General features: G+C 41.5%; 1 protein-coding gene across 1 annotated transcript; it reads left to right on the forward strand.

The window, feature by feature from the left end:
- Nucleotides 1-2,304: 2,304 nt before the first annotated feature.
- Nucleotides 2,305-24,987, forward strand: srrm1 (serine/arginine repetitive matrix 1). The gene is made up of 17 exons (XM_034160063.1): nucleotides 2,305-2,427; nucleotides 4,020-4,109; nucleotides 7,322-7,444; nucleotides 11,314-11,484; nucleotides 12,786-12,877; nucleotides 13,106-13,348; nucleotides 14,290-14,475; nucleotides 15,296-15,415; nucleotides 15,551-15,759; nucleotides 17,530-17,607; nucleotides 22,408-22,494; nucleotides 22,654-22,789; nucleotides 22,879-22,968; nucleotides 23,122-23,601; nucleotides 23,680-23,857; nucleotides 23,935-24,105; nucleotides 24,214-24,987. The coding sequence occupies exons 1-17, from the start codon at nucleotides 2,407-2,409 to the stop codon at nucleotides 24,322-24,324; spliced, it is 2,586 nt and encodes an 861-aa protein (XP_034015954.1). The 5' UTR covers nucleotides 2,305-2,406; the 3' UTR covers nucleotides 24,325-24,987.
- Nucleotides 24,988-25,924: the final 937 nt, after the last annotated feature.

Below are 25,924 nucleotides of genomic sequence, written 5' to 3' on the forward strand. Positions count from 1 at the left end.
TTTGATCAAAATTTTTTCAAATCTGTAAGGCACAACTGAGTGGACACCATTCGATAAATTCAGCTGGTTTTCGGTAAAAATTTTAACGGCTGATGAGAGATTTTGGTCTGGTAGTGTTGCCGTAAGGATGGCCCACGGTGCCTGATGGCGATCTGCGCTCCGAGGAGGCAGCGTCTCGCCGTTTCAAGTTGAAAACCTCCACATTTCAGGCTCTGTTGACCCAATAAGTCGTCAGAGAACAGAGAACTTTCAGAAGAAGTCGGCATGAGGAGTTTATTCGGACATTCCATTGTTAACGGACATTTTGTAATGAAAGAACGTGCGGGCAGAGTCGCATGTCGGGCCGGACCCGACCACGGGGGGTCGCGACAGGAAAAACACCTCCGTTGGAAACCTTAAGGGACAAGTTGGAACATGCCCAAGCTGTTAAACAATTTCTCAGTTACTCACTTGTTGAAAGCCATCAAAAGCCGCCTGAATTTTACAAATGGTTTTCAACACGGAGGTGTTTTTCCTGTCGCGGCGCACACAGATTCGCCGAGTCGTCACGGAAACGACTCTGAGAATTTGCGCGCACATCTTTCATTAAAAAATGTCCTTAAACAGTGGAATGTCCGCATAAAGTCCTCATGCCGGCCTCTTCTGAATCTTCTCTGTTCTCTCACGACGTCCTGGGTGAATTAAGCCTTAAATTAGGATGTTTTCAGGTTGAAACAGGCCGACGACGGCGCCTGGAAGTGCTGCGCGACGTCCCGCTCTGTGGGAAGTCCTTACAGCGACAGAAACACCCCATAATATCTCATCAGCCGTTAAACTTTTCACCGAAAACCAGCTTAATTTCTCGAATAGTGTTCACTCGGATATTCCTCACAGGTCCAGAAAAAATTTTGATAAAGATATGCGCGCTGTCTCAAGCAGCGTGTGAAACAAAGGAATTCAGCCGAGAGGGCGGGACCACATCTCACTCAAGGCCTGCCCACAGGGAAATGACGTCATCGACGCGTGAAAAAACTCACGCATGCGCACGAGGGTTCAAGCATGATTGGTGTAATCGCACGTCATTCAAATCCATATAGTTTTTTTTTTAAATAAAAAGGTAGGATAGTTTTCTAAGAGACCTCGTATATAGTGCTTTTACAGTCAAGGTTGGGTAGGATTACTTTTGTAGCGGGATGAAGGTCCCGGGTCCTGATTGAAAAGACGTTCCCGCTAGCTTGGCTAACGGGGATTTCCCCTTTGGCTGACCTGGTAGAGGAATGGTCTTTAGTGCGAGCCGTCTGGGTTCGATCCCACCGCCGTCCCGGCCACAAAGGTCCTGCGGTCATAATCTGGCGTCACGAACAGGATGTGGGTAGTCACAGAACATGCTTAAATGCACCTGTGACTTCGGGACAAAGTCAAAAATGGTGGGGAGATATGTAGCGGGATGAAGGTCCCGGGTCCTGATTGAAAAGACGTTCCCGCTAGCTTGGCTAATGGGGATTTCCCCTTTGGCTGACCTGGTAGAGGTAGAGGTTTAGTGCGAGCCGTCTGGGTTCGATCCCACCGCCGTCCCGGCCACAAACGTCCTGCGGTCACACTTTGAAAGAATACATGTGGATTGCATGTATGTACATACATTTGGATTACTTGTAATCTGATTACTTTTGGATTACATTTCAAAGTAATCCTACCCAACCTTGTTTACAGTGATGTCTCACACACACACACACACACACACACACACGCACGGAGCAACTTGGGGATTAAGAATATTGCCCAAGGTCACTTGTCTGGTGTGACGGGGATTTAAACTAAGGAACCTCCCATCATAAACCCACCACTTTAACTCCTTGACCATCACCTCCCAACAAATTCAATGCAAAATACAAAGGGGCAAGAAAAAACAAATAAGCAACATACTGCAAATATTTTCATCCACAATCCTCCTATTTAGTACTTAAAAAATATTTTACCATTTAAAATAAAAGGGGGGGGGGGGGGGGGGGGAGAGATTTACATTCATTCCAACGCTTAGAACAGCATAAGACAAATGAGTGGCTCTTATGTTTATGTTGATCTGCAGCATTTACATTTATGGTGTCTAAAATATAATCAAGGATTAGTTGGTCAGCTTTATCTTCTGACAGATTACCATTGTAACCTTTAAAGATGACGAACCTTGTCTCACTGCAACAAAGATGAAATGTTTGTGTCATTTGTGTCATTATGTCTTGACGTTTGTGTCATTTTAGTCATAAAAGAGCTCATGGGCGTTTCATGGACTCGACACCCCTTTCGAAGCTCCGCCGCCAGACATTTCTCGCTGCTGCCTGTAGGGGCGCGCTTCTGGATCTAAGTCGGATTTCAGAAGAGCCACACACGTCTTTCCCGAACTGAGCCAGCAATCATCGAATTTCCACGAAAATGGACGCGGGATTTTTCCGCGTAAGAGTTTGAAACGTTATTTACCGTTCACGTAAATTAACGTAATTTGTGTTTTGAATAATAGTAGCTTGTATGATATTTCACAGTGGTATTTCACCGTGGAACGATATGTTTAGGGCTCCGACTATTACTTGGTAGGACACGATTATCCTGTGCGCTCAGCAGCAAGTTCTGTAATTTACCAGTGTTAAAAATAATAATCCCCCCCCCCCCCCTGCCTTATACGTTTAGCTAATATTATATGTTTGAGATACTAAAGGTTTTTCCAATCGAGTTCACAGACAGACAAATTTGGAAGCTAACTATCGTTGAAAGCTAGCTAAAGATGGCGGCCAGGCGGCCCAGTACTGCCGACACAGGAATTAGTCAGGCCCGTTAATACGATCATGTGCATTTAAACATGATGGTTGATCGTCAGCCGACAGTAACACGAGTTTATTCTTCGTTGTATTTATGTCAGTGTTAACAGTAAAGTTACCCATTTAGTAGTTAGCTGATGTTAATATTAGAAACTGTTGACGTAGCTAATGGGTGTCGTAACGTGCTAAAACCGTAAGCCTGCTGTCCTTGTTCTAAATCCTGAGCTTCTATCATACATTTTAAAAATGAAAATAAACAACGTACTGTTACACAAAATCAGACCATGAAGAAGTCTGACTTGCCTCCTATTATGCATTGTGCACCATGGCAACTATCGCGAAGGGTCAAACGTTGTTCAGGGTCTCTCTGGAAGAAGGTTTGTAGTATTTCTCATGCCCCAGAACTGTCCCATCAATGGTTATACCAACAATTCTGCAACAAGGGAAGATCTGTCATCTTACTTGAACCAGAGTGAAGCCAATTGACCCCCAAAGAAAAGTGAAATGTGTCCAGGTCCACTTGCAACTCCAGCTTGCACCAAACTATGATGGCCCGAATCTGATATCCTTATGTTTTGAAGATATGTTTCACCCTCATGTTCTGCCTCTGCTTGTGTCATGGAAATTAATGATATAAAACATTATATCAATAATAGGGCCTGGAATTAGTCTTGTGAATTCCAGAATAGTCTTAATAATATAATTTTATAACATTTTTGTGTTTGTTTTTTTTTCTTCTTTCACTTTCATTTGTAATGTGGACAAGTTTCAAGACACGAATGTCGCCTAGAATGTGTTCCACTGTCATTATAGGAATGTCTACGCATACATCTCTGATGACCAGGCAAAGACATACATAAGCTATGGTGGTAACTATAGACTTTTGGGTGTTGCCATTTGGCGGTACATGAATAGCCATTGAACTACATTACACAGAGCATCAGAGGTAACAAAATGGGCATGGATAAAATCAGAATACTGTCCAAATGGTGGCACAGGTTGATGCCGTGGTATTTATCTAGAATAGAAATATCAAGTTTCATCATATCTGGCCCTGTCTTGCCGTGGGAGTTTATTATAATGCATCCTAACCGTTGTTGTGCAATGTGTTGTTAGTACCTTACAAAGGATGCCAGCCCCTGCTGGTTGAAGTGGGAACTACCAAAATTCATGGATGTGTTGCTGTTATAATAAAGATGACTGCTGCTATTTGATTTATTTATTCATTTTTAGGGCACCAGTGCAGAACAAGACAACCGCTTCAGCAACAAGCAGAAGAAACTCCTAAAACAACTCAAATTTGCAGAATGTCTGGACAAGAAGGTATATTCCATGCCCCATCTAACATAATGCTGTCAAATATGAAAGAAATTTGATCCTTTTTGACAGTTATGAATTTTTGAAAATCTGTTCAAAGTTAGATAGGGATTTTTACAATTTTGCAAGATTTTTCCTGACTTTGACCTATGACCTTGAAAATTGAATCAGTTATTGCCTATTAGAATGTGAATCTTCAGTAAAAATTTCAAGACGATATATGAAAAATTGTGGGCTTCAGGCTGTTCACAAACAAACGTGCAATAACATAACTTCCAACTTGGAGAGTTGGAAGGTGATGGTGTTGGGGAGGTGATGGTCTAGTGGTTAAGGTGTTGGGTTTGAGTCCAGAAGATCATGGGTTCAAATCCTCGCCTGACTGGAAAATCACTAAGGGCCCTTGGGCAAGGCCTTTAATCCCCTATTGCTCTCGGTGTGTAGTGAGCGCCTTGTATGGCAGCACCCTGACAGCACCCTGAATGTGAGGCATAATTGTAAAGCACTTTGAGCGTCTGATGCAGATGGAAAAGCGCTATATAAATGCAGTCCATTTACCATTTACATTTACCATTTCATTGGCAGAGCTAAAAATCTGAGATCAGTATAGCATAGATAGTGCTTTCTAATGTCTTCATTGAACAATCTGATTTCAAAGAAAACCAATGAAAATAAATGATACGTTGATGAAAGTTTTCCAGAAATTCCCAGAAATCCAGGTTTTTACTCACGTAGTGAATGTTTTCAGGTTATTTTTGATGGCATACTTCAGAATCCATTAGTGCTCCACGCCCAAACAGTTGGTGGTGGTAATGCACCGTGTTGGCTTGCAAACCGCCATTAAACTCCAGAGAAGAAGAGGGGTTATTTTTGTTTTCGTGGCCCATGTCAGATTGAGTCTGTGGTCTGTCTTCACAAAATTTGTATTCGTAAAATCGTTTAGAAACATTTCTGATGAGACGCCACAGTGAATATTATGTCTGACATTTTCATGTCGTGATTCGACATTGAAGGACTAATTTTACGTGCCGCCGCATGTCCACACAGCAGCAAATGAGAGATGCTGATTGAGTTCTTTGAATTGTCATTTCCTTTACTGTATACTTTTCTGAGCCACAATGTATGTTTTTGGGATTAAAGACAGGTAGTACAAAACAAGTTGTGTGAAAAGATGCTTCACCGGGGTGGAAAAATTGACCTGACCCAACAAAAAGTGGATTTTTTTTGGAGATTTTTTTTTTTTTTTTTTTTTTTTTGGTGGTTAAATAGACCTGAAAATGCACCAGAATACATGATATTTCCAAATTTGGGAGAGAACCCCCGCCAGGGTCTTCAGGACTTCAGCCCTTGCCAAACATTTTCAAGATTTTTTTCCCATGGCCCACTTTCATCACAGGTCATCATACAGTTGCACCATTGTTTTAAGCTGTGTTTTCATCGACTGCACTTTATAGATTTACTAAAGCTTTTGTCAAAATTGTACCTGCATCAATAGTAAGTGTCCACTAGGTAGAGCTATTACTCCATTTCAAGAACTCTGGGGTACTGCAATGGTCAACCTGTTTGTTCTTGTAGTAGATGAGCTCTCCCATGTGTGCAGACTAGGCATGAGAATTGATAAGATTTTATCTGTCATTGCTGTTACCAATTCTGACTTTTGATTTAATTGTTTATCAGTTCCCCCATTAGGGGTCCAAGCCCTGCGGGGCTGGGAACAGTGGTTACAAAACTGGGAACCCTGTTGTTTCAATTTTCTGTGTGGAATAATATAGATCTACACAAGTTTTCAGTCAATGCAGTTTTTTCCCCTTGTTGCTAGATACAAACTCATGTTTCATGACATCAGACGTGATGTCTTGCCGCAGGAGTTTTTGCACCACTGAGCTGTCGGAAAAAGCATGCCGGCATCGGCAACCGAACGGTCCCCCTGCATTCAACAATTATCGCCTCGTTTCTGCTTAAAAATAACTTTAGAATGATTAAAGAGGTTTTTACTTTGTCATCTAATGGTTGTCAATCACATTATTCCCTTTGATCGCGTTGGGTGTAGAGAGTCAGACTCAGATGTGCTGCTGTGGCGCGTTGATCAGTCCGCCCTCTTTTATTATGAAATAACGTAATTTCTGGACTATTAGCCGCTACTTTTTTCACACGCTTTGAACACTGCAGCTTTTACAATGACGTGGCTAATTTGTGGATTTTTACAGGCTTTTTCATAAGTCCAGATACGTCAATTGATGGTGTCAATTGATTTCCTGAAAGCTGCGCTCCTCATGTGGTGTAAATTCACACATAGTGTAAATGTAAGGTCTTATGTGTTCGTTTTAGTGAAGAAAAGTCCCTCACCGGCGCAACAGCGCAGAAGGAGCCTTCTCCCCCCCACCCTTCTATACCGGTTCTCTGTCTTGGCGCAACAAGTGAAAAAGTCACAGCGCCTCATTAACGTCTCATTTACCACAGACTCCATCCAATCTTGGGTACACGCGATGAACTCTCAAGAAAAAGTTCAAATTACTCAGTTCTCAGTGTGGAATGGAGAAGCCGCGCGTGTCAGTATTTATGTGTAACACTTCAGGGAGAAAAAGCATTTACAGTACGTATTTAATTAAAAGTAAAAAAAAATCTTTCTGTCTAACATCTTTCTGTGTAAATATCTCATGTTACAATGTGGAGACCCATGGCTTATAGACAAGTGCGGCCTATTTATGTACAATTTCTTTTTTCTTTTTAAAATTGGTGGGTGCAGCTAATATTCAGGTGCGCTCTATAGTCCAGAAATTACGGTGATGCTGAATTTATGTGGAAATGATTATTGTACAAAATCTTCAGGTATTTATCGCTGAGATAGATGATGAATGGAGTGCAGTTTTATGCAGAAATGAGGCGATAATCTGTGAATTGCTACTGACGCTCCGAAATGACGCATGTGCAGTGAAGGCAGGGCAGACGGATTTTTAGGGGGGACTGTTTGGTCGGCGACACCGACATTGGTACGAGGAATTGATGATGCCTGATGCGTATGATTCCATTGGAGTGAGAACCATGTCTGCCGACCCGGAACACAATTGTCATCTCAAAAGTGGACATTGATATTCTAGATCAGGGACAGATTTACTACAAAACATTACATTTTTAGTTTCTGTGACCTAATAATTGTAAATACCTTACCTTAATACAGAGTTGCTGATTGTCTTTACTCTTGGTGCTTCTTCAATCTTTAGGTGGATATGACCAAAGTGAACCTGGAAGTCATCAAACCTTGGATTACTCAACGAGTTACAGAGATTCTGGGTTTTGAGGACGATGTCGTCATAGAGTTCATATTTAACCAGCTTGAGGAGAAGGTAATGTCTTTGATCATATGTTGATATGTTTGTATTTTGTTTTTACAGAACTGTCATTTTGCAGGTTGTTGCTTAGAAATTATGACGGGACGTAAGCAAATTATACACATACTGGTGTATTTGAATGCGGACAGTAACAGTTGGTGTAAAAGTGATTTGTAATTACATATCCATGTTTTTTGCTGTTATGTGACAAAGTGCCTTTATTCAGCAGTCTTCTAATAATGATGTGATTTATGATTTAAAAGGCCTGAACCAATATGGATGTTATACCTTGCATCAGAAGTATAGCACCAACACCTAATTAGCTCTCTCCTGAGCCCAAAGTCACTGAGCCCAACTCTCCCTTCATGATGCAGTGTGTGTTTTGAGGTGAGTTATATGCAGGGATTACCATTGTCATGTCAGTGACCTGAACAATGCCATAATCATACTAGCCGTAGGTAATTTCAGTTCGTTTAACAGAAGTTGATCACTTTTTGTGAAACTGATAAATCTTCCCTGTTTGCAACCTGATTACGATTTGCAGTAGTCCATTGTTAGTAAAAATGATTTTCCACTTTAAATTTTTTCATAGTAACTTGAAGATTGATAGCAAGCAAAACATATTTTTGACAACCTCTGGTTTAAGAATTTAAGGATTTTACCAGTTAATGTGGTCAGAAATGTGCCTTGTTGCACCTGTAACTGCTGTAACACTGTTTTCACATGCTGAGCGGTGAGCAGTGCACTGAGCTGGGTGTTCCATTATTTTGACTTGGGAGCAGAAACAGACTTGCACCATAACTTTCTGCACTGCTCTGCCTTTCTGCATTGCTATTGTGCTTCACTTTAGATATCTACTGCTGTACTTCCTAACATTCAGCTAATGGGAAAGCGGCTCCATGCGATATTTGCTAGATCTGACAAAGTGTGTGTTGGGGGGGGTTGCAGACATTGGAACAGTTTATCCCAAATTATAATTTAAAGTTTTAATCAGGCATGATTTGGGCAGAAATGTAGTTGATTATCAGCAGACAGACATTGCAACTTTGTGATTCGTCACTCATTATTTGAAAGCTGAGTGTAGTTTGTACTGAGATCATGCAGTCTGTGCTGTGGGGCTAACATGGACGGAGTTTGATGCTCTGCACACCACCCATCTCTTTCAATATGTTAGCAGCATAATGTTGCATTCACATGTTGCCGATTTGTGTGTGTTCATTCAGAGGACTCCTACCATTGCTGAGTGTGAGAGTGGCAGCCGCACACCATGGTGCCATCTGCATCTGCAGATGACAGTGATTCTGCTATTAGGCCAGTTTATGTTTTACTATCAGCATGTGAATGCAGTGTAACAGTGATTATAGTGTCATAAACACAACCTGAGCAAATTTCCTCATCATGGTTGCACAGTGAAAAACTTCAACCATTGGAGGCCAGAAATTTTTTTTGGATTTGACCTGGAGTTGACTTACAGTCTGTTAATGACACGCCTCAGATTTAAATTAACTTGGGACCAGTCAGGGAACAGTATGTTTTTTGTTTTTGTTTTTTTTAGTTTATGTTGTTCTTTTGAAAACTGTGCGGTTCATTTGCTCACACGTTTAACAGTCCTTCCTGCTGGTCGAGCTGCAGAGTGAAGCCCCATCAGTTTAAGATATTGCAGCATTGAGCATATCCCACAAACTTAGTCTATGACCTGTTTTAGCTTCAAATGTGTATGTAGGAGTGTGTCCCACTTAGCGTCACGTGCATGTCACATCGCACATGCAGCAATTGTGCATGTGTGTATTTACACTGGGCTGCATTTTATCGAGTTTTTTTTTTTTTTTTTTTTTTTTTTGCGTTGCTGCTCTGTCTTTCCACATCCTTTGTGTTTTAATAATGACTTTTATTTTAATCTCCGTCTTCTGTGATGATTTTTTTTTTTTTTTTTTTGGTGTGATTCTTATAGGACGCGCGCACAAGTTTCTTTTTTTTTTTTTTTTTTTTTTTTTTCTTTCCTACTTGCATGTTTAACTGATATGGCCGTCCTCTGACAGCACCTCCCTGAAAGTACACTTCATGTTGGATATTTGAAAATGAGTTTAAGATAAATAGAGATCTGTGTGGGTTTAGTTGAGGAGCATTCAGAAAAAGTGAAAAAGCACAGTGACTTCTTGTAACCAGATATTGTGATGTTATTCAAGCACTGAAAGTTTTTTTTAAGTTGTATATATAGTTTTCATGTCTGACTTCTTTTCCAGTCGTAGAAAGTCCAGTAGAAAATTTTTTTTCTGTCAGCTGCTCGTGGCACACGTAAAAAAATAGGCGTTTATTCTCGAGAAGGGCCATGGTACGTGTGACTCGACACACTTCTGGGCAGCTTTGCTGATGCTGGTGGTATCGGCGCTCAACTGTGACACGCACGTGACGCTTGCAGTGTGTTTCAGGCCTTAATTTCCATTTGTCAGGCTTTTTTCCAAATAGAAAATAGATTGCGTGAAAAGCAACAAATATACTTGGTGCATTCTTCATTAGGTGGTTATTAGTTTCCTCTGCTACAGTATTGCAGAGGCAAGTCTTAAGACTCCTTCTCACTTTCACAGATACACGTCCTGGAAGAACACGGTCTGAAAAAGTTGTCCTTAGAGGGTACAGGAGCGTGTCCATCGTGAACTCAGATCTTTCGTTATTGTGATGTGGTCTTGATTCAACTGTGATTGAATTTAATTTACCTTCTCCTTTTGTGACCTTTCACATAGTTTGGTAATCATGGCGCTAGTAACCTTGTCATACTGTTGCTGTTTTCTCACTCGTTGCATGGTACAAGCCTGGTGTGTTACGTCATCAAACCGTACACTCAATAATGATTGTGGCAAGCCATGATCTTTGGGAACTGGCTTGCCGTGGTTACTAACGGTGCGCATCCAGGATGCATATCTGTGAAAGTAAGAATGGAGTTGTAGCCTGTTTTGTTTACGTAACTTTGAGTGCTTTCAAACTCCTTAAGGTGCTCAACATGTAGAAATGGTATATGTTACATTGGCATTAAATTTGTTTTTCTCCTTATAGCATTTTAGGAATGGTTTTAAAGCTAAATCTAAAGAGCACTGTTGAGTAGTGTTAAGAAACCATTGTTGAGGTGAGACTACAGCTTCTCACAAAAAACAAGTCATTTGTCAGTTGTTGAAATAAAACTCCTTGTGTAACTGTGTACTCATTATTGCTTGTTCGTCTCTTGCAATTTAGATAAATGATATAACATTAAGCTCAAGGTGGTTGAATCTCAAGCAGTAGGGAGGCGGAAGCAAGCCAATGGAGCTCCGTGCCCACTGATCCCACGAGACTCACTGAAGACACCGGAACTGTACTTGCAGTGTTGGGTTTTAATGCACTCTGTATTGTGGCTATCTGTTTTATCTCCTCAAGTATAGACTGTGGGGAGACGAGTAAACAAGGGGTGGGCAGGGACATAGAAATGTAAAGTAATGGGGTCAGAAAAGGGGAAACCAAATAATAAACTGAATTATGGGAGTTTTAATGATAAAATTGTAGATGTGTTGAATATCCTGAAATGGGTTTGACAGCAGTATTGCATGCAGTTTTTATGTTGCTAGAAATGTCTCCCCTCAGGTAGCTCACATTCTCAATTTCATGAGTTTGTGAGTATAATTTAAATCAGTTATTTATTAGGTTATTGAGTCCTTTATAGGCCCAGTGGATGTTCAGCATCCTAATCAGTAACTGACTTAAGAGTATGGTTAACTGCATAGCTAACGGGTTTAGTTTAGCAAGGATTATAAGGTATGCAGACCCTTATGTGGGATGCTACCTCCTGATAATTTTGCTTCCATTGTTTCAATGGCCATATGGTCTTTTCTGTCCTCCTTTCATGTGTGTTGCAGCATCCAGATAGCAAGATGATGCAGATCAACCTGACGGGCTTCCTGAATGGAAAAAATGCTCGGGAGTTCATGAAGGACTTGTGGCCCCTGCTACTCAGTGCCCAGGAGAACATTGCTGGTATTCCATCTGCCTTCCTTGAACAAAAGAAAGAAGAAATCAAACAAAGACAGGTAAAGTGTTAGCGATGGGTAAGCATGAGCATGATGTCGGGTTGTTGGGGGCTACCTTCTTCTTTCGGCTGCTGCTATTAGGAGGCACCACAGCAGATCATTCATCTCCATTTCAGCCTGTCCTCTGCATCTTCAACTGTCACACTAACAACTTGTATGTCCTCCCTCAACACATCCATAAACTTTTTCTTTGGCTGTCACTCCTCGTGCCTGGTGACTCCATCCTCAGCATCCTTCTCCCTATACACCTTGGGTCCTTCTCTGCATATGTCCAAACCATCTCAGTCTTACCTCTCTGACTTTGACTTCACAGCGTCCCACCTTCCTCTAATGCGTTCATTCCTAATTGTGTCCAGTCTCGTCACTCCAAAAGAAAATTGCAGTGTGTTCCACTCTGCCTCCTGTCTTTTTGTTAGCATCACTGTCTCCAAGTCTTACAACAGAGTTAATTGTAAAGTTTCCCTTTCGATCTTGGAGGAACCTTTTTGTCACACATCACTCCTGCCACCTTTTCCCACCTGCTCCACCCTGCCTGCACTCTTCCTCACCTCTACACTTCACATTCACCATTAGTTTGGACAGTTGAACCCACATATTTAAACTCATCTACCTTCATCATGTCTATTCATTGCAACCGCACTGTGCCACTGTGCTCACATGTACTCCGTCTTGCCCCGACTGACTTAAATTCCCTGTCTCTCCAGAGCATATCTCCACCTCTCCAGGCTTATCTCAACCTCCTCTCTACTCTCACTACAGATCACATTATTATCTGCAAACAGCATAGTCCATGGAGACTCCTGTCTGATCTCGTCCATCAACTTGTCCATCACCAATGCAAATAAGAAAAGAATGGGAGCCAATCTTTGATATGATCCCACCTGCACTTTGAATGCATCCATTATTTCTACTGCACATTTTACAGCTGTCCTTGCACATATCCTGCGCCACTTTCACATATTTCTCTGCCACTAAAGACCTCTTTTTACAATACTTCAACTCCTGAGTTGGTGTCATTTCATAAACCTTTCTCCAAATCCATAAATGCACAATGAATCTCTTTCTGATCTTCTCCATAATTCTCCATCAGCGCATACAGTGCAAATTATTAAAGATAGCCTATCAGGGTGATTGGTTGGTACCAATGCTTCTCGAAAACTGAATGAAGTGCACATTGTCACCGATGATTGTTTTTTTGTTGTTGTGTTTTTTGTTTTTTGTTTTTTTGTTTTTTTGAATTAATGATTGAATATATGAAGTTGTTGGTACTCAGTTTAACTGATTATTAATACTTTTGACAGATTGAACAGGAGAAGCTTGCTTCTTTGAAGCGGGTGGATGACGATAGAAAAGACAAGGACAGAGAGCGAGCACAGTCAAAGAGCCCAAGAAGGTAATATTAGTTCCTGTTTTTAGGGATGCACTGATCCACATTTTTTCACTTCCGATCGCGATACCTGAATTTGGATATCTGCTGATACTGATAGCAACATTTGTCATGTTGGCAAATTCATGCTGACATTAGCCCACTGTATCCTTCCCTTTACATCAACAGTCTTGTTACTGTAGCCACACCTTACATTAAAATTACTAATTTTCTAGCTGCTTTGTCTCTCTTTAGGCGGAAAACGAGGTCACCAACACCAAGACGCAGATCGCCGTCGCCAAGGCGCAGGTCACCAGTGAAAAGGGAGAGAAAGCGCAGCCCTTCACGCTCGCCAAGACGCAAATCCAGTCCACCTGTTGTGAGCTCATCCCCTCCTTCCTTGATGCAGCTGCCCACAAAACCTGTGGAGGAGCCCGTGGTGCCAGACGCATCAGCAACAGCTGCACCCGAAGCAATTGTCCAAGAAACTACTGCCTGGTGGGTTAAATCCTTCCTGTTTTACTTTTTGTTCTGGACACACACACACACACACTCTTAATAGAGGTTTCATTTATAAATCTGCTACATTTTATTTTAACTGCAGATTTTAGTTTTGCATTTGTAGTTCTTGCAGCTGTTTTCTCTTGATTTACTGTTTAGGATTAATTAAGTCAGGAACTTTTTTTTATTAACTTCATGCTTCACAAGCAACGTGCATGTTAATGCATGTAAGATCAGCGCTAACTGTAGCTTTTAAATGAAATTCAGTATTTTCTATTGCTGCACAGTTCTAAAGTGCTCAGCAGGTGGCAGCACAGCACATGAGCAGTGTTCAAACATGCATTTTTTTAAAGGTTTTGTGACAGTATATAGATTTTGCCATGAATAACGTACAGTGTTCTTTTGTTATCACCCCCATTCACATGGTTTACCCAGCGTTTATTTCCAGTTATACCTTCCTGTTCTGTTGTATATTTCATCCTGTATTTTTTATTGTGTCGGGCATTAGGTTTTTCCCTTCACATGAATATGAGCATCTTATCCAGCAGGTGGCACACAGGTTCATGGCATATTACATAGGCCAAACAGTTGCTTTTTTTATTAATGCGGTATGTTGGTCAATTTTAGTCTGCTGTTCTTATTAGATCTCCTTTAAGTTGGAGGTGTACAAGATGATAGCACATTGTTCTTGAGTTATTGCTAAGAACAGCTGACTGACGGAGTAACTCACCCATTCACCTACATATTTACAGTATTACAGTTTTTGGGGGTGGGGTAGGATTCATGCCTTGTGACATCACAACGATCTGATGCTCTTATTTGTAATGCAACGTTGATGTCTGGCTGTTACCTTGTAATGTGATCCCTGGGTGCCTTCGTAGTTTGAATAGTCTGTTCAGTATGTTTTGTTTAAAGCTCATCTTTTCTCTGTTCTGCAGTGAAGTGGTTATGGAGGTGGTGAAAGGAGACTCAGTCACCAAAGTTAAAGATCCTTCTCCAGACAAGAGTCATAAAAAGGAGGAACAGCAGAAGTCCCGGGAAAAAGAGAAGGACAGCAGGAGGGAAAAACCTCATCGCCGCTCCCGTTCTCATTCACGCACTCGTAGACGGCGTTCTCGATCAAGGTAAGATGACATATGTGCTAATAATGTAATTGTTTTCAGTGAAAAAAATTGTTACAGTGCATAAATTAAGAACTTTCAAAGTTGTGGATTATATCGAATTTTTGCATGTTAATCTTCTTTAGCCCAGGCAAAATTATAATTTTTTTTTTTTTACACAGTTTACAAACTTCACGTCTTGACAGTAGCAAGGCTCCCATTTTGACTTAAATGGCAATTGGTCGGTAATTCATGCAGATACAGTTTGTCCACAGTAGGTTCTTTGATGAATGATATGTGCACAACTTAATCATCCGTCTTACCAGACGGTTTCACTGTGCAGCAAAGTACAGAAGAGTTGGGAGGGAGAGGATTAACCTGTAAACCTTATGAAGTCTGACAAATGTTTCAAACCCACTGTCTGTTAAATGATTGACTCTTATATCCAATTGTAATTTACATCAAAATACAGTTAAACTTGGTTGGGGCGGCATGTTAATCACAAAAATCCAAAATTTTGTGCGTGTCTCTGTAGAAACTGATTCTGTCAGCAAAATTTGTGCCTGAAATGAGTCATTTTTGTTTTCTGAGAGATTTCACAATCAATGATATCTGAACTCCTGCTTGTTCTGTTACATGCCCTCTGAACCTATCTGGACTCTGACTCACCCCACAAAGTCTGTGTGGGAGGAGACAGAGACATCCCTCCTTTACAAATAGGAGCATGTAAACAACCTTTTAGATTTATTTATTTATTTTTGAAGTACAGTCTGATTTTACGGCACCCCAGTCACAGTTAAAACAGTAAGAACCTGTGTAAACTCTTCCTGTCCACACTATTCAGGTCTTACTCCCCTCGTAGAAGACAGAGTCCCAGGAGAAGAATGTCTCCTCGTCGAAGGAGCCCCCCCAGACGTGGAGGTGCCAGCTACAGACACAGACACAGACGATCTCCTGTTCGCAGGTCAGTGAGTATTAAAGAGGTGTATTTTGTTTTTTATACTCACTTTTCAGAAATCTAACCTGTTCCTCTGCAGAGGCAGGACCTGGCTTTTTTTCAGTGTGTCCTCTTAATATGTTCATGTGTTGTGGCTTCCAGGCGGCGCTCTCGCTCTCCATCATCCTCTGGCAGCAGCTCATCACGCTCTCGCTCACCTAAGAAAATAATGAAAAGATTCTCCAGTCCACCTCCCAGAAAACAGGCCCATCGTCCAGAAACATCTATGAGCCCATTAGGGAAAGACAAACGGTCACCATCGCCACGGACCAGAAGGGGTCGGCCCTCTCTAACCCCACCCAGATCATCCGGTATGACCTTTATAGCTGTTATAAAACATAATCACTAGACAATAAAACATAATCACTAGACAGAATATGAGCTAAGCAGTGATTCCCAAAATGTCAAATTTCAACATTGCAGTCAAGTTTGAAATAATAAAACTATTTGAATGTTTTTACAGTGTAATAAAAGAAAGTGATTTAGTTTACGTTATTCATTTATCTGATAGAGATTAACATTATATATATCTGAAAATACTTGGTTTGAGTATCGTGTTGATGAGAATTGTTATTCAAGATTTGGAAACGCATAGTCTTACCACAACCTCTTTTCAATCAATCAATCAATTTTTTTTATATAGCGCCAAATCACAACAAACAGTTGCCCCAAGGCGCTTTATATTGTAAGGCAAGGCCATACAATAATTATGTAAAACCCCAACGGTCAAAACGACCCCCTGTGAGCAAGCACTTGGCTACAGGGGGAAGGAAAAACTCCCTTTTAACAGGAAGAAACCTCCAGCAGAACCAGGCTCAGGGAGGGGCAGTCTTCTGCTGGGACTGGTTGGGGCTGAGGGAGAGAACCAGGAAAAAGACATGCTGTGGAGGGGAGCAGAGATCGATCACTAATGATTAAATGCAGAGTGGTGCATACAGAGCAAAAAGAGAAAGAAACAGTGCATCATGGGAACCCCCCAGCAGTCTACGTCTGTAGCAGCATAACTAAGGGATGGTTCAGGGTCACCTGATCCAGCCCTAACTATAAGCTTTAGCAAAAAGGAAAGTTTTAAGCCTAATCTTAAAAGTAGCGAGGGTGTCTGTCTCCCTGATCTGAATTGGGAGCTGGTTCCACAGGAGAGGAGCCTGAAAGCTGAAGGCTCTGCCTCCCATTCTACTCTTACAAACCCTAGGAACTACAAGTAAGCCTGCAGTCTGAGAGCAAAGTGCTATATTGGGGTGATATGGTACTACGAGGTCCCTAAGATAAGATGGGACCTGATTATTCAAAACCTTATAAGTAAGAAGAAGAATTTTAAATTCTATTCTAGAATTAACAGGAAGCCAATGAAGAGAGGCCAATATGGGTGAGATATGCTCTCTCCTTCTAGTCCCCGTCAGTACTCTAGCTGCAGCATTTTGAATTAACTGAAGGCTTTTTAGGGAACTTTTAGGACAACGTGATAATAATGAATTACAATAGTCCAGCCTAGAGGAAATAAATGCATGAATTAGTTTTTCAGCATCACTCTGAGACAAGACCTTTCTGATTTTAGAGCTATTGCGTAAATGCAAAAAAGCAGTCCTACATATTTGTTTAATATGCGCTTTGAATGACATATCCTGATCAAAAATGACTCTTTTGACCACAAACACGGTCCAACTCTTTCTGGCCTTCTCCAGCAGCACTCTGAGAGCAAACATTGCATCTGTAGTGATCTTTTTCAGCTTGAAACCATAATGCTGCTTGCTAATCTTCACCTCTTAGTCTAGCTTCTGTGACTTATGGCAGCTCTGCGCATCACCCTTATTGTTAGGAATCAGAACCAACATACTTCTCCCATCCTCAGGCATCCTCTCACTTTGCAATATTTTATTTTCTGGTTTAAAAACTCCACGGTCATCTCTCCAAGACATTTCCATGCCTACACTGGAATGTCATCTGGAGCAACTGCCTTTCCACTCTTCATCCTCCTCATAGCGGTCCTCACTCCATCCTTAATCATTGCATTTTCTGATTTACTGTTTTCATTCATCATGATTACTGTCTCTGTCTGAGAATTCACGTGCCTTATTTTCTAGGTTTGAAACAAAAAGTGGTACGGAATGATTCTCCACCTGAAGATGTCAAGCCCAGTCCCTCTGAAGGCTCTGAGTCAGGTTAGCATTTAAATAAACTGTGACGATCACCAATATGCTGCAGCTCACAAATCAATAGATACCTTGTAATTTTTGGAAATTTATATTGTCTTTATATTGGAAAATGTTTTTATTTGTAAAATAAATCTTTTCAAAGGCAAAATACTTTATTTTAAAGTTGAAAAATAATGGTAGGAATTAAGATTATTTATTAGTAAATTAACCAAAAGATCAGTCTACTAATCAGAAAATAATGGACAGATTAATCTGGAAGATGTGGGTGCCCCTGGGGCCAGGGATGCAGTGATTCAACAACAACAACAAAAAAGTTTGAAACAATGCTAAATATTTAGCAACCAAGGTATGTTGCATATCTACGGTTAGAAGCTCTAGTAAAAGCCCAAAACAACCATTTCTACCAAACCAAAACACAGTTCCACCACCAAGCAACTAAATGAACAAGCAAGAAAACGATGGGTTTTGCGGGAAAAACCGGTGCATGCATTTGTGCTACTTCATGCTACCGATCCAGACAACACACCATGTCATCACCTTCCTATATAACTTAGGCCATTATTTTAGGAAGGTGACGATGTAAAAATGGAGGTTCCACAGACGACAACGGTATGAGTTTTATCACTCTAGATCCAATCAGAGGGACAGCTCAGGTAGGACGGTTTGGAGACAGTCAGAGAGGTGAGATTGAGATGGTTGGGACGTGTGTAGAGGAGGGACCCAGGGTATATAGGGAGAAGGATGCTGAGGATGGAGCCACCAGGCAGGAGGAGAAGAGGGAGGCCAAAGAGGAGGTTCATGGATGTGCTGAGAGAGGACATGCAGGTGGTTGGTGTGACAGAGGAAGATACAGAGGACAGGGTGAGATGGAAACGATTGATCTGCTGTGGCGACCCCTAACAGGAACAGCCGAAAGACAAAGAAGAAGAAGAGATCCAAAATTCACCAAACCAACACCAAAAATATACTTCACACAGTCATAACCAGAAATTACGTCCTACTTTTGTTTTCTGATCATAAATCATGTTCCAGTGCAAAAATCCATGAGAAAGGGGAAATCTTGTGTCAGACTAAAATAATTCCAGAATGTTCTTGCCAACTTTTTGCTCTGGGAAATGGAACACATTGGGGAGTAAGGCAGTGATTTCCCTTGATACATGTTGCGTATTCTTGTGATTTGCAAATGATATTGCTGACATAGATTTGGGGACTGCCTCTAGATTCTGTTGGCTCTGACGGTTCGATAAGTGTCAATCATCCAAATACACCAATGGGTTCCTGAGATAATGTCATGCGTAACATTCCACTGTTAAGAGGTACACTGAGTATTACACACAGCAGCACAGAGGAGTTTTATGTGGTCGATGTTTTTCAAAGCAAACCCACAAAACAGAAATGGAGAGAGTGAATACCTTTTTGTGGCATAAGTTCAACAAAAGGAGTAGTGTACTTTAGTACCTAGGAAATATCAAATGGCACACATTGTACCAAAATGGTCAATTTGGAGAATCCACCTAAATATTACTCAACTCTTACCTCTCCAGAACTTCTCTATTTCAGTTTTTGGCATTAGCCTTGGTGTGCAGGTAGTGGTCAGAAGTTGTAATATGATTTTTCTAGAGGTTTTGGGTTGTAGCTACATCATTGTAAAGGACATTTGACTCAAAGTGTACTTTATTTGCAAATAAATTTTCTGTGTGTGTGTGTGTGTGTGTGTGTGTGTGTGTGTGTGTGTGTGTGTGTGCGCGCCATCTTCATGTACTCTGACCAAAAAATATATATATTGTATACTATATATGTACTGATTCTTACTCCTGTTCAGTACTCTCCTAGGTGTTACCTTTATTATGATACCAAGGTGATACAAATGATCCTTGTAGTTTCTGAGATATACTCAGTTTATTTTGGACATGTCATTTTCGAGCAGGAGTCTGGAAACAGGCATATGGTACAAGAGGTTAATTAGAAAAAATATTTAGCTAGTTGCAGCCCTGCTGTCAGTGTTTAACCTTAAAGGAAAAGAAACCCACTGATAATTTACGATTGGGTTGGTAGATTATGATATTGAGAGCCCATATGAAAGTTGTAGGCATGTGTGATCACTTATGTTAAAGTTATGAGCATTTTTGTATGGCGTGTCTAAAGCCACCAGCAGACTGCCTTGTTGTCTGCTACAACCCCTGGCAATAATTATGGAATCACCGGCCTCGGAGGATGTTCATTCAGTTGTTTAATTTTGTAGAAAAAAACCAGATCACAGACATGACACAAAACTAAAGTCATTTCAAATGGCAACTTTCTGGATTTAAGAAACACTATAAGAAATCAGGAAAAATAATTGTGGCAGTCAGTAACGGTTACTTTTTTAGACCAAGCAGAGGGATAAAAATATGGACTCACTCAATTCTGAGGAATAAATTATGGAATCACTCTGTAAATTTTCATCCCCAAAACTAACACCTGCATCAAATCAGATCTGCTCGTTAGTCTGCATCTAAAAAGGAGTGATCACACCTTGGAGAGCTGTTGCACCAAGTGGACTGACATGAATCATGGCTCCAACATGAGAGGTGTCAACTGAAACAAAGGAGAGGATTATCAAACTCTTAAAAGGGTAAATCATTACGCAGTGTTGCAAAAGATGTTGGTTGTTCACAGTCAGCTGTGTCTTAACTCTGGAGCAAATACAAACATGGGAAGGTTGTTAAAGGCAAACATACTGGTAGACCAAGGAAGACATCAAAGCGTCAAGACAGAAAACTTAAAGCAATATGTCTCAAAAATCAAAAATGCACAACAAAACAAATGAGGAACGAATGGGAAGAAACTGGAGTCAACGTCTGTGACCGAACTGTAAGAAACCGCCTAAAGGAAATGGGATTTACATACAGAAAAGCTAAACAAAAGCCATCATTAACACCTAAACAGAAAAACAAGGTTACAATGGGCTAAGGAAAAGCAATCGTGGACTGTGGATGACTGGATGAAAGTCATATTCAGTGATGAATCTCGAATCTGCATTGGGCAAGGTGACGATGCTGGAACTTTTGTTTGGTGCCGTTCCAATGAGATTTATAAAGATGACTGCCTGAAGAGAACATGTAAATTTCCAGAGTCATTGATGATATGGGGCTGCATGTCAGGTAAAGGCACTGGGGAGATGGCTGTCATTACATCAATAAATGCACAAGTTTATGTTGATATTTTGGACACTTTTCTTATCCCATCAATTGAAAGGATGTTTGGGGATGATGAAATCATTTTTCAAGATAATAATGCATCTTGCCATAGAGCAAAAACTGTAAACATTCCTTGCAAAAAGACACATAGGGTCAATGTCATGGCCTGCAAATAGTCCGGATCTTAATCCAATTGAAAATCTTTGGTGGAAGTTGAAGAAAATGGTCCATGACAAGGCTCCAACCTGCAAAGCTGATCTGGCAACAGCAATCAGAGAAAGTTGGAGCCAGATTGATGAGGAGTACTGTTTGTCACTCATTAGTCCATGCCTCAGAGACTGCAAGCTGTTATAAAAGCCAGAGGTGGTGCAACAAAATACTAGTGATGTGTTGGAGCGTTCTTTTGTTTTTCATGATTCCATATTTTTTTTTCCCTCTGCTTGGTCTAAAAAAGTAACCGTTATTGACTGCCACAATATTTTTTTTTTTACTGATTTCTTATAGTGTTTCTTAAAGCCAGAAAGTTGCCATTTGAAATGACTTTAGTTTTGTGTCATGTCTGTGAATTGCTTTTTTTTTTCTACAAAATTAAACAACTGAATGAACATCCTCCAAGGCCGGTGATTCCATAATTTTTGCCAGGGGTTGTATAACAGCGATGTGTGATGTCACATGGGCACAGAGGTTCACAGCTCTGCCAATGTCACTGTTCAGTATAGAAGGGGCAAAGCACGTAAGCAGCAGTCAACATCCTGGATCGGTATTGGGTTCCGATACCGATGTAATTCGCAGAACGGAATTTCACAATCCAACCTGCGGGATTTTCCAATACTGGAGAGAAACCATGTCTGTGAAACCTCTCTCTGCTGTTTACTGCTGAACAGCAGGAGAGGAGCGGAAGTGGGAGGTTTCTGCGCTAAAGGCGAGCTGTTTCTTCTGCGAGCCCGCACCAGAGACGAGTTTTAATCCACCAGCAATGGCAAATCTCCGCCCGGCTCTCAGGTTCAAATGGTCTGTGCCGCAGAGCATGGATTTTGCGAAAAAAAATGAACTGGATTGTAACTGAAAATCAGCCGCTTCAATGCCCAGAGGCTGTGAAGCTGCAGCACGGAGTGCAGCTGAAGAGGACAGCCGAACAGAGATTCACTTTCTCTCCGCTTAACGGGAAAACCACCAAAATCCTTCAGTGTTTATCCATTTACTCCCATGAGTGGTGCTGATGATACATTTAGTTTATTTTATAGTTGAAAGGATTTGTGTTTGCTCAGGAGGAAAACGGCAAGGGAGGGAGAGAGGACTTTTACATCAGTGCGTGTTCGCCATCTGTAGCTTTTTGTACTCATACTACGTCACAGCAGCACCGCAAGCAATCCAGAGTTTTTTTCTGATTGGTTAAAGTTGTGTCAGTGGCGCCATTTATGAAATCGTTGAATTCTGCTTAAATGCCAACTTTCAAGACGGGTATTTCAGTTGTAAGAGCTTCTTATTTTCATTGATATGCATCATTCATTAGTTTATAGCACAGTCTATCTTCCCTGCTGTATTTTATCTGTGGGTTTTCTTTTCCTTAAGTCTGTGGAATCCCAACCGTTCGTTTTATTGGTTCTGATGACATTTTACATTTCAGAGGAGGACAAAAATGAAAAAGGAGCAACAACAGATTCTGTGCAACAGCGCCGTCAGTACCGTAGGCAGAATCAGCAGTCCTCTTCAGGTCTGTTTTATTTTTATTTCTTAACACCATTCTTTGCTCACCACATTTTTGATATTGTGCACTCGAGTCTCGTGTCGTGTTCGTAACTGATGAAGTTTATTCTGTGCAGTTGAGGCTCCAGTATAGTAACGGCTGGTGTCCTCTGTTTCATGGTCTCAGATTCAGGATCTTCCTCCTCAGAGGATGAGGCGCCAAAGAGACCAACAACAGGTCCAAGCGCCAGAAATGGTGATGTTAGAAGGCGGCGAAGCCGTACGCCATCCCCACGGAGGCGACATCGGGACTTTTCTCCAAGGTCAGACACAGAACTTGTTAATTATGAGTTGAATAAATTAAACTGGAGTTTTTGTATTAGTGGAAGTGAACTGTTCTGTTCTTGTGCAGGAAGAGGCGTTCTCCTTCTCCTGGGGCACGCAGACGTCGCTCGCCCTCTCCCCAATGCCGGCGCCGATCTCCCTCTCCCCAACGCCGCAGGTAAAGTCATCTTCAGTTTATCTGTAGAACAGACTTCTGGATCGTCAGTGTTTCCACTGTGAAGGTGATACCTTCAATATTTTGTGGGTCTGGTAGCAGGATTACTGCAGAGCTTTCAAAATGCTTGGATTTAGTGTCTTCTTTTCCTCCCAGGTCTCCTTCTCCACCTCTTCGTCGCCGTTCTCCATCACCCAGGCGATACTCTCCTCCTATCCAGCGTCGCTACAGCCCCTCTCCTTTACCCCCTCATAAGAGGAAGATGTCAAGCTCGCCCATAAAGCGCCAGTCTCCAGGCGCTAAGCGGCGCACCTCCAGGTCCCCCAAGCGCAGGAGTTCTCCTCCAAAGAGACGGTCATCCCCTTCGTCCACGTCTCCACCCAGACACAGAAGGAGCCCCGTATTACCGTCTGTGAGGCCGAGCAGGGACACACGATCTCCAGCTACGGTGCCCAGTCGTCGTTCCCCGTCCCCCGCAAACCGTAGTCGTACTGTCAGGGCTTCACCCAGTCCAGAGGGACATTGTGAGAGATCCAGTCCATCTCCACCTGCTCAGCGCAGGCAGCAGTCACTGGCCCACAGTAGCAAACCCTTCCATCGAGTGTCTCACAGCCCGGAGCAACGCAACAATCAGAGGTAAGCAAGGCAGCAGGAAGGATGTAGATTTGGTCCTGTTTTGTCTTCTCCTTGATGTCAAGGCTTCTTTTTCCACAGACCTTCTCAGAGTCCCCATGCTGTGAGGAGAGTGTCTTCCAGGTCCAGGTCGGTTTCCCCAAGACCAGTGCCTCAGAAACGGCCGGCTGCCTCGCCCTCACCGACTTGCTTCGCTAGTTTGTCCCCACCGCCAGCCAAAAAGCCCAGCAGTGGATCTGGCAGCCAATCTCCAAACAAGGTTTGGGACTTAAGATTGTCTTCCGTGTTCTGGAGATTCTTGTTGCAGTACAACAGTTCTCATCTGCCTTATTGCAGAATTCAGATGTTGATGTGACTGGGAAGAAAAAGAAGAAGAAGAAGGAAAAGAAGCACAAGAAAGACAAGAAACATAAGAAGCACAAGAAGCACAAGAAGAAGAGCAGTAGCAGTGTAGCTGGAGATGTTCAAGAGAACCAGGGCGTGGCCGAGGACGGGGATTCGAGGAAGGTAAAGTCCACCTTCAGGACCTGAAAAGACGAACGCTGGGTATGACCCGCCGACGATTTGTATTGAAATGACAAACGTGAGAAATCGATGATGCTACTTTTCTTTTAGGAAACAGAGAGTGAAGTAGAAGACGGTTTGGATGACTTGGAGAAACACCTGAGGGAGAAGGCGCTTCGCTCCATGAGGAAGGCTCAGGTGTCTCCTTCACTGACGTCCTGAAAACAAGTAGCAATCATCTTGAGTTTTCCACTCCCCTTTCTCACCATGTTTGTCCTCAGCCCGGTCCAGCTTTAGAATGTACAGATTATTTCTGGAGGTTTTTTTTTTTTTTCTCTTCTTCTTACAGCTTGTATTCCGCGTGGATTTCCTTCAGAGCTTGACTACTTCCTTTGTGTGTTATCCGAACTGTAACGGCGCTTTTGTTGTCCTCACTTAAGTGTTTGTGCAGAAGAAAATGCATTTTTGATTTGGGTAAGTTTTGAACATTCACCACAGTCCATTTCAGAGTTGATTGCATGTGCAGTGATTGATGTGCATGAACCCCATCGACTTTAACGGAGCGCCGACAAACGCTAACCTCCAGTAACGTACCGTTACAGTGCCGCTGCCGCAATGAGTGCTGTTTAAGAGGCTGTAACAGAATGGAACATGTAATAGACGTGTTTGGTATTGTTTAACCTTGCTGTTATTTAAGACTAAAACAGTCTGGCTTGAGATAGAGACCACTTTAATTTGTTTCGGACTGGTTAATGCCCAGTTTTATCTTGATGCTCTTGAATTAAACTGTTCTGTAGGACAGCCATGATTTGTATTTTGTGCCCCTTGCTTTGGCATTGTGAAATCCTTTCAAAATTAAACATTTTTTTATGTTCTGTTTTCTTTGAGGTGTACATTCTCTGTTTGAGTTTAAAAAGAAAATGAGTAAAAACATGTACGTAGAAGAAAATTACAAAATGCTTTTTTATTTTTGGGGGGGCAGAAAAAAGTTTCAGTTTTATTACCTTTTATTCCCTGCTGGCCAAAGATCCAATTGGGGATTATGTCCGTCTGTCCCCAAAAGGGTACAAGTGTTCTGAAAACTTTGATTCAAGTGCATGAACTAAATACTTACTTCTAACATTTGGTCACTTCTAATTTAGCATATGAAAAGCCACTTCCAGTAAATTTTTGTGGAATTAGAAACTAGCGTTTGTACTTTCTGAACACAGTGCTCTAGTTTTGATTAACAAACCTAGAAACTACCAGTTTCATGACTTTCTGAAATCACCATTTCTCACATTTTAGGAAGAATTCCAGGAAACTTGGTACAATTCCTTGAAATGTTATTGGAATGTAGCAAGCACTTATACTAAAGCGGCATGTACCAGTGGGTGATGATGTGCCCTCAGAGCACTCTGGTTTCCTGATACTTATGTTTGAATAAAGCAGGAATACAATCGATTGGAGAGCAGAACTTGTGATACCGTCAGCTATCAGCAAAGTCCTATTAAAGTGCTAAAAAAAATGACACTTAAGGGTTGTTGTTTTGTTTTGTTTTTTAAAGCAAACAGCTACGTTCTACCTTTATCTAACAGTTGAAGATTAATACATTAAAAAGTACAGATCGTATTTGCACACAGAGTGGGCATTTTTAGTATTAGAAAATTCCTTTGGGTTTCATTGGAATGTCATGTTTAGAAATGATTAATGGACACAAACAACAATGACTCTGATTAAACAGAACCTTTGAGAACAGACTGGCACGGTTTCATTTCTGTGTGGCCGTAACACACTCGGTCCACTACGTCATATGTCTTATGCCACTTAATCTGTTTGCTCT

The sequence above is a fragment of the Thalassophryne amazonica genome, chromosome 19 (assembly GCF_902500255.1).
Source record: "Thalassophryne amazonica chromosome 19, fThaAma1.1, whole genome shotgun sequence".
Lineage (NCBI taxonomy): Eukaryota > Metazoa > Chordata > Actinopteri > Batrachoidiformes > Batrachoididae > Thalassophryne > Thalassophryne amazonica.